The 16,173-nt window shown below is 36.4% G+C and overlaps 1 protein-coding gene across 8 annotated transcripts in view; it reads left to right on the top strand.

Annotated features, from left to right (window-relative positions):
• The window catches only part of LOC129733224 (ras-specific guanine nucleotide-releasing factor 2-like), a 502,518-nt gene that overhangs the window by 248,602 nt on the left and 237,743 nt on the right, over nt 1-16,173 (top strand). For 7 of the 8 annotated variants that reach the window (XM_055694893.1, XM_055694895.1, XM_055694896.1 and 4 more), the window contains 4 exons: nt 5,080-5,199; nt 5,283-5,445; nt 11,096-11,293; nt 11,673-12,116. In XM_055694893.1, the coding sequence (XP_055550868.1) occupies nt 5,080-5,199; nt 5,283-5,445; nt 11,096-11,293; nt 11,673-11,861 (670 nt within the window). In that variant the 3' untranslated portion in view covers nt 11,862-12,116. Of the gene's footprint in view, nt 1-5,079; nt 5,200-5,282; nt 5,446-11,095; nt 11,294-11,672; nt 12,117-13,954; nt 14,090-16,173 lie in introns of those variants that run through there. The other variant, XM_055694894.1, reaches the window with a different exon arrangement.

Below are 16,173 nucleotides of genomic sequence, written 5' to 3'. Positions count from 1 at the left end.
AAAAACTATCTTTAGATTTAATCTTCTTAATTGTCTCCGTACGTACTCGTTCACGGCTCCAATCAGAAAGCTCTTATATTCGGTCTTTTCATGCTATCATTTATCGAGAGCGAGAAGTCTCTCGCATCGATTGGTTTTAGTACAATTTGTTATTTTTACATGCTTAATTTAAATAACTAAACTACCAGTATATAACAGGTTATAGTTCAAGTCATGTGTTACTTGCGCGTTTACTTTAAGTTTTTCAAAAAACCCCAAAAATTATAGGTTAAGGTCAAAACCCTGCTTTTTACCTTAGCTTACATTTTTATGTTTAATTCGGTTATTTTACAACCAATTTTTTATATTTTGGCTGTTTTGGATAGGCGAAAAATAGAAACTTTGAAAAATAGAAATATGTTTAATATAATATGTTTAATATGTTTGAATAGTTTTAAAATAAATAAGATGATTCATAATTAATAAAATGAGATGATTTATATTTTTTTTTCAAATTTTACCTATATGTGATAAATAGTATGTTACACTCAATAACACCTATAACCTACACTAGGTCACTTCAGAAGTTCTTGCATTTTTTTTTTAATTTGTAGCACAGTGTTATCCGCGTTATGTCAAAAAACCGAGTAAAAATAATCCGCGTTATTGTAAAAATCGCGTATAAAAAACCACATAAAAACCCGCGTAAAAAAAGACCCCAGCGTACTCACGAAAAAGTGAAAAACGGATCAATGTTACCCCGATTTACGGTATATACCTACCTATTTGTGTTGTTGCGAGCACGAGTGGTTGATTTTTCTTTAAATGCTGTAAATCAATTTACTTTGATTATTGAATTTTATAGACTCAACTGCACTAATGCAGTGCAGAGCATGCAACAAAACGAGACGATCAAAAGAATTGGAATTTTGTATTAAAACGTAATTGAATTTGGATACGACGGTCATGTAGTATGTACCACTTTCACTCTATGAAAAAACAACGGATACAAACGTTGCGAGCTTTTTATTTAAATATATATTTATATATATATATATATATATATATATATATATATATATATATATATATATATATATATATATATATATATATATATATATATATATATATATATATATATATATATATATATATATATATATATATATATATATATATATATATATATACATATATATTTAAAACTTATTACAACCACAAATCGTAATTTTGACAACAATGTTAAGCATCATTTCGGAATTCACTCGCTACGCCTCAAACGTAAGAATGCTTTAGACTGATTGACTGTTTTTTCGGTCGATCATGAACATAAACGAAAAACGGAATGGTAATGTAGACAGAACATTGTACGAAGTTTCCCGAACGGCCTTGAATACCGAGGCCGTGCTCCTTTTGCGGAAACAATGCACGCAGCCCATTGCATATTCGTGAATGTTGAAGACTGATTGACTGTTTTTTCGGTCGATCATGAACGCAAACGAAAAGTGATGTGTGAATGCTGGCAGACGATTTTATGACGGACATGAAAGACAAAGCGGTGGTCCTTTTGCGGAAGCAAACGTTGCCCGCAGCTCGTTCCACATTCGCTCTGCTCTCAACCGTTCTTTGAATTTGAACATGCTGCAGATACAAGTTGAAAATGAGCGAAGGATCGCACAAAAAGGAAAGCATGTAACTGAACGAGAAAACGTTCGAGCGTCTTTTTAGAAAGGGATTTTTCAAATCTCTGTTCCGGACAACTTAGTTCGGAAGATGTGAGTAGATCCAGACATATGGAGTTCGGTTCGTTTAGAGTCCTGGAGCTACAGCGTGTGTAGCGAATCAACCACCACCACGTCAGTGGTAGCTAACTGTCAGTATTCTGGTAGCTATAAAGTATAAGAGTAAAGAAAGTGCATGAAACACAAAAAGCCACTTCCCGATGAAAAACTTAACAGTTGTTCCAAGAAAGTAAGGGTTGGTGACTAAAAGGATTTTAGCGGGTTCGGTTAAATTCAATCACACTCCCTGAGCTCTGTTAGATGTCTGTTAGCAGTTTTCCCCGCAGTCTTGCAAAAAAACCCCGCGGCAACTTTTCCTCATTTGACGATTAACACGATTTGCTACCGCCAGCGTGTGAGCACGGACTGGTTGTTTTCGCGTCCGTCACCTCTTGACACTTCGCATCGAACCACGTGTTGCGTGTGCTTTATGTGGTCGTATCCAGCACCGCTCGCTGATTACAGACTGTGTCGTGGATGTGCTTTTACTATTTATTTAGGCATTCAACCGGTTCAATGCCCAACCGTATCCTACTCAAAGTGCTCGACTCACGAGGGCCAGCTGGGCGTGAATCGTTCGTACCACGAGATCACCACTGAGTCTACGTTTGGTTTCGAACGTTACCGGATGTCCTTTCGTGCGAAGTATGTGCTACAGATTGCCATATCTTTAGCTGCAGTGAATCTCACTAACTTCAGGCAATTTTTATTACTCCGGTTTTATGATGGCGATTTTGGTCACGAGTTCAATTGCCATCATTAAACCGAATTACCAATTGATCAAAACACCGCTAGATTTTTATTACTGTCATGGAGGCTGCGTCTACCAATAATAGGACAAAATAACCACTCTTATCTAACCTCTGCGTTTTCGTTCCCGTGATGATATTTAAATCATGTTTTGGGCACTTCGTATCGAGAAGCTCATAAATTGATTGATCATTATTTGTCGGTTCGTATAGATTGATCAGCCTGTATCTGTCCTTGTATCTCAACACGCATAAGCGGTCACTCATGGCCACGTAATGACATGCTTGATATATTTCCTTTGTTTGTATGTGATGGGTTCTACTGTCATTCGTGCTGCGCGGCCTCCTCGGGCAAATGTACGGGTTAACGAGGCTTTGTCTAATGAACGACAGTTCGATGCTCGAGCGGAACCGATAATCAAGGCGGACCAAGACTTCTGTTAACAACGACTACCCGGTTTTTCCCGTTTCCTGCTAGTTGCCTCACTATAGTGAAGGCCTATGTGTCTGGAAAAGCGAAATAAGTTGCGTTCTAAAGGATTTCTGTATAATATTAAGGATCGCTCTGGTCCGGTTAGGTCTCCTAGCTAGTGTCCTCGCTAATGTGGAGGTCTATGCACCTTGAAGAGAAATCAAAGAGTAATCACTTAGTAAAATAGGAAGGTTCGGCCTGTCCAATGAAACGACTAATTCGAGACTAACCATAAGCTTCGATATTATTCAATCAATTTTTCGTTATATACTAAATCTCCTACACCTACCTCAAAACGCTGACCCTACGTAATTACTATTTTGTTGCCGATCGTTGCCCTTGTGTGTGCATGACTACTCCACGCTACCTGCGGGAACATTCGATTGTAATTTGATCGTTTGTTTATTTACAGATTGAGTTTGTTGACGCTGCTTGCACGGTTTATGAATTTAATTTGATCACGGCGGTAACATCGCACTTTTTGAGTGGCTGCGACTTCCATCATTCACATTTCGATTCGTATTTTTTCTGGATTGTTTGTACTAGGGCCACAATACATAACCTAGCGACGGGGCCTCCCTCTTGGATATATTCGGCTAGGCACCACATTCTTCGGATCTGATGTTGTTATTTGCCTCTGATATGGGAAAACAGACGCATACGGAAACGCAGTTCAGTTAGCACATAGATCAGTTTACAGATCAACATATTATTATGCCTGGACGTTCGGTAACCACGACTTTATTGGGCTCAAGCATACCTGTACTATACAACTGGAATAGAAAACTTAGGGGTATTTGGTTCATATGGGTTCAAAGACCTGTTGTCCAACCAAATCTCGAGGGTAATTTGTTTATTGTTCATTGTTCATTGTTTATTATTTGAGTGGCTTACCGCAAGGAAGCCACTTGAGGCCATTACATTTCGTACTATGTTTATACATTCTGGGAATTTTCCATTCTTGATGAAGTGCGATGACCATCGTTTGCAGCAGTTGCAAGATATTTTCATCATCATTAGGCTTGAATTGATTTGAATGACTCAAGTGCTGTACTGGAAACAAAAAATAACAGGCTAGTCATCGATCCGGTGACATAGCATGGGCCAACTGTCAGTTGGGGTTTTTAACCAAAATAAGTAATGATTTGAACGATCCGTATTGTTTGGAAGCCTTATATTGCTCTACGGTGGAATTCATCTTAGACATTACTCGCTAATTTCTATCATTTGATCTGTAGCCTATGAAACGTTTAAAAATGATCTATCTGAATGAATCTAACAAAAACTTACCATGGTGTGGACCGAAAAATTTATGTGATCTATGCAAGCATATCAACCTTGACACGCTATCATGTCAACGGAAGTTTCAGGCAGGCGTCGCTAAGTTTCTGAAGAGTGTATAGTCTGTTGACTGTTCAAAACAGCTATCATTATTTGATATTCGCGTCTGAGTGGGTGCTCAATGGCTATATACTTGAAATCGGTTCCTTTACTTTTTATATTTGCGGAAATGCGCCAATCGTACAGCGAATGTACGGAAATATTAGTCTTTGAAAGCTTTCTAGAATTTATTCCATGTATTGAAAAACTACAAACAAAAAAGCGTTTTCATGCGAATATTGTCATCAAATGAAGCGTTAATGTGCCGTGATATGTGTTAAAATTTTGCTTTCAATATGATCTCATCGGTATACACATTGACATTCTCTTTGCACGTGTATCGAAAACATAGCGTGAATGAATATACAACACTGTTAACATTGTCGCTATCATTGAATGAGAGCGGCAAGAACAATGGCAAATTACGATTAAATAGCAGAAATCAAAAAGTCCAACTCATTTCTCACTGATATAAGGAAGACTAAAAAAATGCATGTGTTTCTGGGGTTTTAAAATTAATTCGAAACCGACCTTTTATCTTCAAATCAATAGTGTGTATAGTCGTAAGAAACAAATAGTAATAATAATAGGCAATTTTCGAAACAATATTAAATAAGATTGACTTTAGGTATGGAACAGTTTTTAATTTGAAATTGCACACCACTTTTGTGTGTCTTTTTAATATTGATATCATTTCCTACTAATCCCCTTGCAGAGAATTTCTCGGTCAGGCGTGGATGAAATCCGACAAAAAGTCGCGTGCGGAACATATTATTCTTATGACGAAACGGTTCAACGACGGTTCACGGTTGGTGTGTTCGGAAATAGTTTCGAGGTAAGTTTGTCTGGTTTTTTTCCTTCTTGTTATTTTTCTGGCCATCAGTATGGAGTAACAACTGAACAACTTTGTCCTCGCAGAAGCAACATGACAGCGCGGGTAGCTGCCATCGAGAAGTGGACGGCCGTTGCTGACATCTGCCGATGTTTGCATAACTTTAATGGAGTATTACAAATTTGTGCTGCCTTTACCAATGCGGCTGTGTACCGACTGAAGAAAACTTGGGACAAAGTACCTAGAACAGTAAGTAAAAACATTTGTTGTGATATTTTGTAAGCAACAGCACAGAATACTCTGGTTTGTGACGTCCGTTCACTCTTTAAAAATAGGTTTTCATTAGCAGCAGCTGGTATTCTTACGACAGAATCTATTTTGGTCACTACATTTTAGGAGCTGGATTGATGGAACTGAATTGAGATCAGGGTTGATGAAAATGTTGGCTCTTATATTCTTCGTAAAGAACTACTGTTCTTGTACTTCTTCCTACAATACAAGTTAGTTTGCTTCTCCTCACACAGTTATTCAAAGTAGCAAATTATTGCTGTAAATCGAACCGCCTTCCGTAATCCGAAACAGTAATTAATCACAGCAAAGCCTGCCCTTTTGACCATCCCAAAAATGTTTTCAAATAATAGTTGTTTCATGACCAGATGCTATTAGGCTTGCCGTTCCGGACTGGCTTTGCTTACTTTCCGGTGGTACCACGCAGAGAAGGGGTGAATACTCGGGTTTTATTGGAATGGTACACGTTGTGCCTGGCAGGGCAGCTCTGAACCGACCGAAAGCTGGAAACAAATGGCAAGAAGTTCAAAGTATGGCTAGAATGGAGTACTGCACTCACTGGAAGTCTACTTTTGTAGCCAACATGCAATATCCACTTGAAACAAGGAAATGGGGACAACGCGGAGACAAAAAATGATGAACTTGCACTTTCGGCCAGAGCACCATTTGTTCGGGCGGAACATGACAAACCGATATGCAGTGTTATTTCTTGTGTTGGGTAGGGGAAACTGTTGTTCCCGTAAACAGGTACCAAGTCTGGTGTAGGGTACCTGTAGAAAAGTTTAATATCAATGCCGTAGGTTGAGAAGTAAATGCCGTTAAACGTTCGGTTTAATATGCCAACATTAACTATAGCTCTCCTATTCCGAAGCAGAAAAACCGAAAGAAAATAAAGCGGCATATGGACTAGCGTACAGTAGAGCGCCAGAAAAAAGGACCTTTGGAGAAGGGCCAACAAACATTGCACAGTCTGCCTTTGTATACACATACCCAGCACAAGCAAGTAATGTCCATTGTTTTGCAGAACATCGCAGGGCTACCGCGCTTCGAGTCCTTTAAATACCCGTTGGCTGGTGTTTGGCATCGTCAATTTATTCGACCAAGTGCAAAAGTTGGCAAAGGTTATGGAATTGTTCGAACAGGGCAGTAAATTGAAATCGCAGTGAATTTTCCGCTTCACTGATTTTCAGAAGAGTTCTGAGGGTCAGCAGGACAGCCTTCTGTGCAAATATTGGAAAACTAGTGTAGTCACTATTAAAACGGTTTGCAATGGTTGAGGCAATTGTGCCGAATGTTTGACAAAATAGCTGAACAAGAAAAATTCATGTTGGATGGTATCCTTTACGGAAATGCACCTTTTAAAAGTAAATCGAAGCATGGCAGTTCTTCTGTCGTTCTAAATTGGATTAGGAAATTTCATGATTGAAGCACAACGTACGGTTGCGGCTTGGTACTTTCGACACTATGGACTCGCTCAAGTAACAATTTTGATGTAAGATTTTAAACGTCAATAAGGGATTATTATGACAATACCGAATATGTTGCTACATGACAGTTATTAAATTAAAAAAAAAAAAAAGACAAACACTAACGAATCAAATACAAATTTAATATCAATTTTAGCCAAAGAATTATAACGTTACACCAAAAGTCTTTTGAAAATTTTGTATCATCGCGCGTCACTAGTAACAGAAGGCCGCTGTGTTTCGATCTAATTCCCATGCTTTATTTAAATTCGGTTTTGGCATTTGTCGAGTAAAGGAAATCAGAGCGGAGTGCTTGTCAAGAGACTGCACTGAGTTTTGCGAGCTACTGTTTATAGCTTAGCTTTTTGATAGTTCCTGTGAATTTTGGGGGCCTCTAGCTGCCTCGGAAGTTGGTCGTTCTCCGTCTTAACAGGCCAATCAATTGCGCTTTCGTGAACTTAGACTAATTTGATGTCTCGGAGGTAAAGGTATTTAGAAAAGTTTGAAGCAGCTCTCATTCTTAAACAATTTGTTCACGTGCTGCTACTGATACCCACTACAGTTACTGGTACCTGCTGCTACTGTTATCCGCTACAGTTAACGCTCCTGGTACCCGAAGATAACAATTCTTCAGTTCTGTTTCTATTCTGTCCTCGAAAAACCAATTTATTGTTTAATTTAATATTGAATATGATGCTGTTCGCATCTCCCAGATAGTAGGAATGTTGTTCCTGTTTTCTGTTATTTGTTTACTATTTTCTGTATTCTGTTTTTTGTCTTCTGTTTTCTGTTTTCTGTTTAGAGTTTCGAGTTTCGAATTTCTGTTTTCTGTTCTCCGTTTACTGTTTTCTGTATCCTGTTTTCCTTTTTTCTGTTTTCTATTTTCTGTTTTCTGTTTTCTGATTTCTAATTTCGGATTTATGTTTTCTGTTTTCTGGTTTTCTGCTTTTTGTTTTCTGTTTTCTGTTTGTAATTTACTGTTTTCTGTATTCTGTTTTCTGTTTTCTGTTACCTGTTTCCTGTTTTCTGTTTTCTGTTTTCTGTTTTCTGATTTCTAATTTCGGATTTATGTTTTCTGTTTTCTGATTTTCTGCTTTTTGTTTTCTGTTTTCTGTTTGTAATTTACTGTTTTCTGTATTCTGTTTTCTGTTACCTGTTTCCTGTTTTCTGTTTTCTGTTTTATGTTTTCTGATTTTGGTTTCCTGTTTTCTGTTTTACGTTTTATGTTTTATGTTTTATTTTTTATGTTTTATGTTTCATGTTTCATGTTTCATGTTTCATGTTTTATGTTTTATGTTTCATGTTTCATGTTTCATGTTTCATGTTTTATGTTTTATGTTTTATGTTTCATGTTTTATGTTTCATGTTTTATGTTTCATGTTTTATGTTTTATGTTTTATGTTTTATGTTTTATGTTTTATGTTTTATGTTTTATGTTTTATGTTTTATGTTTTATGTTTTATGTTTTATGTTTTATGTTTTATGTTTTATGTTTTATGTTTTATGTTTTATGTTTTATGTTTTATGTTTTATGTTTTATGTTTTATGTTTTATGTTTTATGTTTTATGTTTTATGTTTTATGTTTTATGTTTTATGTTTTATGTTTTATGTTTTATGTTTTATGTTTTATGTTTTATGTTTTATGTTTTATGTTTTATGTTTTATGTTTTATGTTTTATGTTTTATGTTTTATGTTTTATGTTTTATGTTTTATGTTTTATGTTTTATGTTTTATGTTTTATGTTTTATGTTTTATGTTTTATGTTTTATGTTTTATGTTTTATGTTTTATGTTTTATGTTTTATGTTTTATGTTTTATGTTTTATGTTTTATGTTTTATGTTTTATGTTTTATGTTTTATGTTTTATGTTTTATGTTTTATGTTTTATGTTTTATGTTTTATGTTTTATGTTTTATGTTTTATGTTTTATGTTTTATGTTTTATGTTTTATGTTTTATGTTTTATGTTTTATGTTTTATGTTTTATGTTTTATGTTTTATGTTTTATGTTTTATGTTTTATGTTTTATGTTTTATGTTTTATGTTTTATGTTTTATGTTTTATGTTTTATGTTTTATGTTTTATGTTTTATGTTTTATGTTTTATGTTTTCATTTTTCTTTTTTCTGATTTTCTACTTTTTGTTTTCTGTTTTCTGTTTTCTAATTTATTTTTGTATTCTATTATCCTTTTCTGGTTTCCGCGTTTTCTTTATGATTTTTATTCTCGTTTTCTGTTTTTTTTTGTATTCTGTTTACTCTCTCCTGTTTTTCCTGATATCTGTTTTCTGTTTAATTATTTCTGTGTCTGATTTTTTTTATAATATTTTCTCTTTTCCTTTCTTAGTTTTTTGTTTTCTGTTTCCCTCATTCGGTTTTTTGTTTTCTGTTATGAGTCGGACTCGATTTTCCGGAGGCTCGATTTTCCGGAATTCGATTATCCGGGTTTTTAGACTCGATTAACCGGAATTCAATTTTTTTGGTGTTCGTTTTTAATTTTTATTAAGAAATTTTGCCTTCACCATCTCTTCTGGCATATTTTGTTACCATGTTTGGGACATGTTCGAATTAAGTGAAAGTAATCAATGTCCAACTTTTTTTGCTTCTCAAGATTTTACCACTTTCCGGCTCAGAAATAACTTCTGGTTACGCCACTGCATCATACAAGTGACATAAATAAAAGAAATATATGTTTTACGTTAGTTAAAATTTCAGTATTTTTTGTGTGATTCGATTATCCGGAAAACTTGATTATCCGGAATGAATTTTTTTTTTGATGTTCCGGATAATCAAGTCCGACCTGTATTCTGTTTTTGTGTTATCTGTTTTTTATTTTCTACATTCTTTTTTCTGACTTTGATATTTTGTTATCTATTTTCTGTTGTCTATTGCCTTCTATTTTGTGCTGTCTATTTTCTGTTTTTATTTTAGTTTGTCTGCCGTTTACTGTTAACTATTTCCTTTTTTATTTTTTTTGTTTTCACAATATTTAATTTAAGATTTCTGTTTTCTTTTTTAATAATTTTCAATTTGAGCTTTCTGTTCTCTTTTCCGTCTATTTTTTGTATGTTGTTTTTTGTTTCCTGTTTTTGAGTATTCTTTGTTCTGATTTCCATTGCTTAAATTTTTTTTTGTATCCTTATTTTTTTGTTTTTTTTTTCTATTTTTTAAATCCATTGTAATGTTATTGAGCTTAAGGCATTTTTGTATAGAACCATCTCTAGTAATAATAATGGTTTTATCAAAGTTTTATAGCGCTTAATACAGCCAAAACAGCGCTTTAAAACTTTGATAAAACCAGTTTTGTTACTTGGGATCCTTTACCTATGATTTGATTTGACGATTTGATTTTAATGCTTACATCTTTTATCTTTGAGGGATATATTGTATAATGGATTGAGCTTTGTTGGTTTATATAAACATGCTAATAGGTTAGATATTTGATATACAGTAACGGAGTATATAGAGAAGACGCCTAATGCGAGTTGATGAACCCCGACCAACATCAAGTCACTCTGATTGCCATGAATAATTGTGGATCACAGCACCGAGACCGTGCGTAAGAGTCACGGTGTGTGAATGTATAGTTAATGGATACGAAGGACACAATAAACATTGTGAGCCCCAAGTTATGAGAGAACTTTGAAAATAAAATGCTTTTACTTCTGTTTGCGTTGCTGCTGAGAGTGAGGTTAATGAAAATGAATATTTGCGAAGGATGTACGGGAGCCGTTGCATTTGCGCTCTACAGTTATGCCAAGCCCAAACAATTTGCCTTCACATGGCATAATGTTGTTAAGGCTTATTTGCTTGTTAATTCGCCGTCCGCGAAAAAGTTGAATCAGGGATGTTTGTTGGTGGCATTTTTATGGTTCGTTTGGGGAGAGTAAATTATGAATAATTCACGCATTAATTATGTGTTTTTAATGTTTTCCGAATGTTGCGACTAGCAGAAAAAAATGCGTTTAATTTATCTCGTTAAGCAAATCAGAAAATATTACCTAGTTTTGAATGATTGGAAGTAGAATATCCGTCCAAATCTGTTTTTGAATCACGTTAAAAAGTTTCAAAGCGCTTTTGCTTTGATAAAGTCCGCCAATATGAGCTCACTATCAATCACTAACCAGTTTTACCATTCCATTGCAGATCAAATCGACAATCACCAAACTGCAGGCTGTGGTGTGCTCGGATGGGCGTTTCCGGGTAATGCGAGAGGCCCTGCACCGCTGCGATCCACCCTGCATTCCGTACCTGGGCATGTATCTAACCGATCTTTCCTTCATAGAGGAAGGCACGCCGGACTTTACACCGGACCGGTTGCTGAATTTTTCCAAAATGCGCATGGTGAGTACCGAAAACTCATTGATTTATGAAGATAAATTCCAACCTCGATTTGTTACCCCAACGGACACAAACGGTACCATTTCGATTTTTCTCGCACTGGTGCGGAAATAGTACAAATAATTTCGAGCAGATCTGGTTCGAAATCAACTTGTGCAGAGGAATATCAATAAGATAGTTCAATAATTTAAATATCTTCAGGAGAAAATAAATAAAAATGCATTAATAATTGATTGTATCTGCTTAAAACATTGCAATTTAGTTATCAAGAATTGATAAAATGTTTCCTATATTGTTCACTAAATCACTTCGATTTTCGGACACTGCACTCTTTCCGGCCTTGATTCTATCGTATCATATTTTTTCTACCTGCTAATTTCAGATCGCGCACGTGATACGCGAAATTCGCCATTTCCAACAAACGCCGTACAAAATTGATCACATTGCGAAAGTTACATCCTACCTCCTGGACACATCGTTGCTGCTGGACGACGACGAGTTGTACCGAAAGTCGCTGCAAATTGAACCGCGAAGTTCGCGTCTGAGTGCACCCAACACCGCGAATGTTTAAACCGTGCAGAAACAAACAGTTGTAGAAAAAATAAATACCTAGAACAAAAGCGGAAGCGTGACTGCAGCGCATTCACTATTCGTATAATTCCATTCGTCAGTTCGTTTTGCTTAGAGAGCGATGCGCAAAAAAGTGAATTGCTAGTGTTTGTGATAAAGAGGATTTATTTTAAATGCATAACAAAATTACCATTCGTATACCGTTAGTCTGTCAGTCAATCATCGGACTAAAAGGAAACTCTCCAATTGTGTAAAGGTGAGTATTTTTTACCATTTTAACTAATTTAATTAACATTTAATATTATCTGCTTTGATTGAATGATTAAGACCACTTCGTGTCAATAGTTTGGCGTGTCGATCAAAGTTTAGGCTAATTTACGCCCGACATTTTGAAGTATAGGTCATGCATGATACATACATACTGAATGTTTGATCCGGCCGTAAGCGTAGATGTTTTCATATACAGCATTCCATCCAAGTCATCCTTCCGGAGCAGATCTATGGGAAGATGCGCTGTTCGGTGCAGGCGTGCTATAACAGATGGGCAATCATTTGCTCACTGTATCGTTCCCTCCATACCACGTGTCAGTGAGCATTCGAGCGTGCTTGAATAAGTTGATGTTGATGTTCCCGTGTAAATACTGCGCTTTCACGGTTTAGAACGTTTCGTAGAATGCTCTCTTGACCCAAACAATAGATCCGAATGGATCTACCCTCAAGGCTAGCAATAGTCAATGACGTGGAGAGTTCCCCAGTAGGAAAGCTCTACCGACGCACAGTGCTTCTTCTGTTTAGCCGCTACTGACGGAAGTATTGTCTTCGAACATGTACAATTTTTCCGGTTTCTATTTCATCCGCGTCCACTGTGCAGTGTTCAGTTAGTCGCGGTCACTCGGCTCAAACGGCCCAAGATTTATTTGATGAGCTGTTCACGGCGAATTGCTGATTAGAGCCACTTTGAAGAGGCAAATGGGCGGCTGTCCTATTTGATTAAATCAATCTTCAGTTCTGAACTACGCGAGTACGTGAATCTGTCCTAGCTAGCTAAATTGTGTTGTGGCCGGTGAAGCTTTGTGTTATGTGAGCGCAACTGAATTTGACATGCATATATCACGGTTGTCAGTTCGAGGGCGACTATTACTTCAGCTGTTACGATTTGCTGTACACCAAAGGATTTGTTCAGCAAGGCTCTATAGCAAATTCGCTCGTGAAGAAAATTAGCAGAATCATTTCAAATCGTCTGGAAATACGCGAAAATTTAATCGACCATTTTTGATTTGAATGAAACTTTGCACACGTATTTGGCTTAGCAAACTGAGCATTTTTCACAGGTGCAGAGATTTTTTACACCCATGAGTTACATTCTAAAAGGGCGTATGCCTTTTGGCATAGGTTTGATTCGAAGCATTGTAGCCCAGAAACAAAGGACAAATTAAGAAAAACGTGTATTTTCCCAAATAATTATAATTTTTCGAGCTTAAATTAGAAATAACTCGAAAACCAATGCGTTTAGAATGTTTACTACCAAGAGCTTTTTGATTCAAAATGACTCTCTGCATCTTTTAAAATCATCAGAATACAAATATTTTGAAAAATGTTTGAATTAGAATTTTTATAAAAAAATTAATCTACCATAAAAAAATTATTTTTCATTTCTCCATCCTGGACTTTTTTTTAAAAGTTGCGTATTAACGTCAAGTTTCTTTAAAAAAAAATAAGAAAAAAATTCAACTCATTTTTTTAAACTGGAATTTAATGTTTATTTTTAATTTTTTTTGGTCAAAAAAAATTTTTTTTGTACAGTGTATATTTTTTTATGGTGCATTTTTAATTCCCTTCAACTCATTCTCAGACAGTTTTTCTATAGAACCAACGGTTTCTGAGCTACAATGCTTCGAATAAAACCTATGCCAAAAGGCATACGCCCTTTTAGAATGTAACTCATGGGTGTAAAAAATCGCTTCATCTGTGGAAAATGCTCAGTTTGCTGAGCCAAATACGTGTGCAAAGTTTCATTCAAATCAAAAATGGTCGATATTCGACCATCGGTGATTTGGCGCGATCTTGCTCAAATTGGTTTTACCGTTCTTCCAGATTCCATGAGCCATTTTATACGTAAAGAAGCTGCTGAAACTGTTGAAGCAGTATCAACCATAACAATTATTGGATGTGGTGTTATTTTCCCTCTGTGTTGAATAATGCTGCCTTGTTTATACAATGAATTACGATAACTAGGAACATAGAACAAGTTATTTAATACAATACTCCATAGTTTAAACATTCCTGTGTCGGATTTTCGGTAGAGTTTGATGGGCGTTGTTGCCAAAATGTATATTTTAAACATTATAAAAGCATAGTCTTGGGGCTACATTCCGATTCGGAATTTGACCTTCTGTTTATTTATACTCAGACTTCGCAGTCGACTGTTTAGTGTACAGGACAGTTGCGGGGCTAGCGCTACGATCCTACTGACACTAACAGTTTCTCCCGAGCCGAGAGTCGAACCTACGACGAATGGCTTGTTAGGCCAGCATCGTACCTCGAGACCATCTGGGAGATCTATTTTAAACATTATAACAAGCTTAAAAATATATATGAATTGTTTCATTTTGGTATCTTGTGAACTTCACTTTTTTCAATCAAGAAAAAAGTTTCAAGTTTCAAATTAGGTTTTATAACATAAAAATGTTTTAATCGACATTTTATGCATTTCTATATCATATTTCTATATTATATATCATTTTCAGAGGCTATTTTACCGCACTCAACCCCAACGAAAAAAATTTTAATTTTGCAAATTTCCTACTTAGAATAGACAAACAAACGCTGGAAATTTCAGCAAAATCGGAGCACATCAACACAACATGCGGTTGCGCCTCTTGCGACCTAACTCTTAAGTTCTTTCCTATGACATTTTAGATATAAATTTTTGAGATTAATTTTCAAAAACAAGTAAAATATTTGGCTAGATATCAGTTTTATAAACTCTGTAAATTTTTATTATCTCCAGAAGGTTCATAATTCGGTATACACAGATTATATGATCATCCACTAGGCCAAGAGTTTGTTAAATAAGTATAAAACCCCGAATATGAAATAATATCTAGATACACTGTTTGTTTACTGCAGCGCTCCTAGTGGTCAGATGCGGAATGTTTGGCAGCAGTTTGTTTTGGAATATCTTTTGGTGCTGAGTCAACTCGCTCTGCGCTCTTTGTAGCCTCATTCCGTCAGGTAGTTATCGAGTTGTCACCAGGCTGTCGTTCGAGCTTACGATATGCCCAGCTCATTGCAGCCTCCTGACTTTCTCTCATTGGCTGATGCATGTCGTGATTTATTCTCCTTTGCCGCGACCCATCCATGGTACGCAACACCTTCCGTCCAAAAACCTCAAGGCTGCGTTGATTCCTCACGAGTATTGTCCGTAGTTTCGAGGCTGTAGAGGATTGCCGGTCTGATCGGTGTTTTGTAGACGGTCAACTTTATGCGGCGGTGAATTTCATTCCAGCAGAGCGTTCTCTGCTGGTGTTTTTGTCAGAAGTCATAAGTGAGCTTTCTAGGTTCATCAAACAGCTGAATAGGACACTGAAGCAGTATCTCGTGGTTAATAGACGTGGCTGGAAGTTGTATAATTAGGTTCTTACGAAGTACCGCGACGTTGTAGTAGAGTTATTTGCGAGAGATGAGCTACCCGGCGACATGTTCCGGTGGTTCAAATCCCACGGCATGAAGCGGAATTTCATCTATACCAGCATCCGTCGGTAGCGAGAGACGGGCTCGTCCAAGGACCGTTCTATTCTTCCAGATGGTGAGGGAGAGCTCGATCCGAAAAACCTAGATGTATCGATCAGGACTGCCAACACCATCATGACAAGGGACCTGGGATACGAACCGTACAAGAAACGCATGGTTCACGGGGTAACGGAGGCTACAACGAAGAACAGACAGAGCTGAGCCAAACTGATAATTTCGCTGTGCGCAGGTCAGGAGCTCGTGTTTTCTTATGAGAAACTTTTTGTCTTACAACAGCCACACTATCTCAAATGATCAGCTGTGGGCGCCAACGTAGGCCAGCATCCCCACGTCGCACATAAATATCCCGCGGTTCCAGAGCGCGCGTCGGTTATGGTTCGGGGGGCGTGGGAAGCTCCCACCGGTGTTTAGTGACTCGAAAAAAAGAGACATACAAAAATGGTCACCAAAAATTCAGTTTAAATCGAATACTTCTCAAATTTTCAGGGATTAAATAACTTTATATTAGCTATGTTTTGGCACAAATGTTGTTGTGTGTTATTTACGTTGTTGTATTTTAT

The sequence above is a fragment of the Wyeomyia smithii genome, chromosome 3, assembly GCF_029784165.1.
Source record: "Wyeomyia smithii strain HCP4-BCI-WySm-NY-G18 chromosome 3, ASM2978416v1, whole genome shotgun sequence".
NCBI lineage: Eukaryota > Metazoa > Arthropoda > Insecta > Diptera > Culicidae > Wyeomyia > Wyeomyia smithii.
This window is presented reverse-complemented; position numbering and strand designations above follow the sequence as displayed.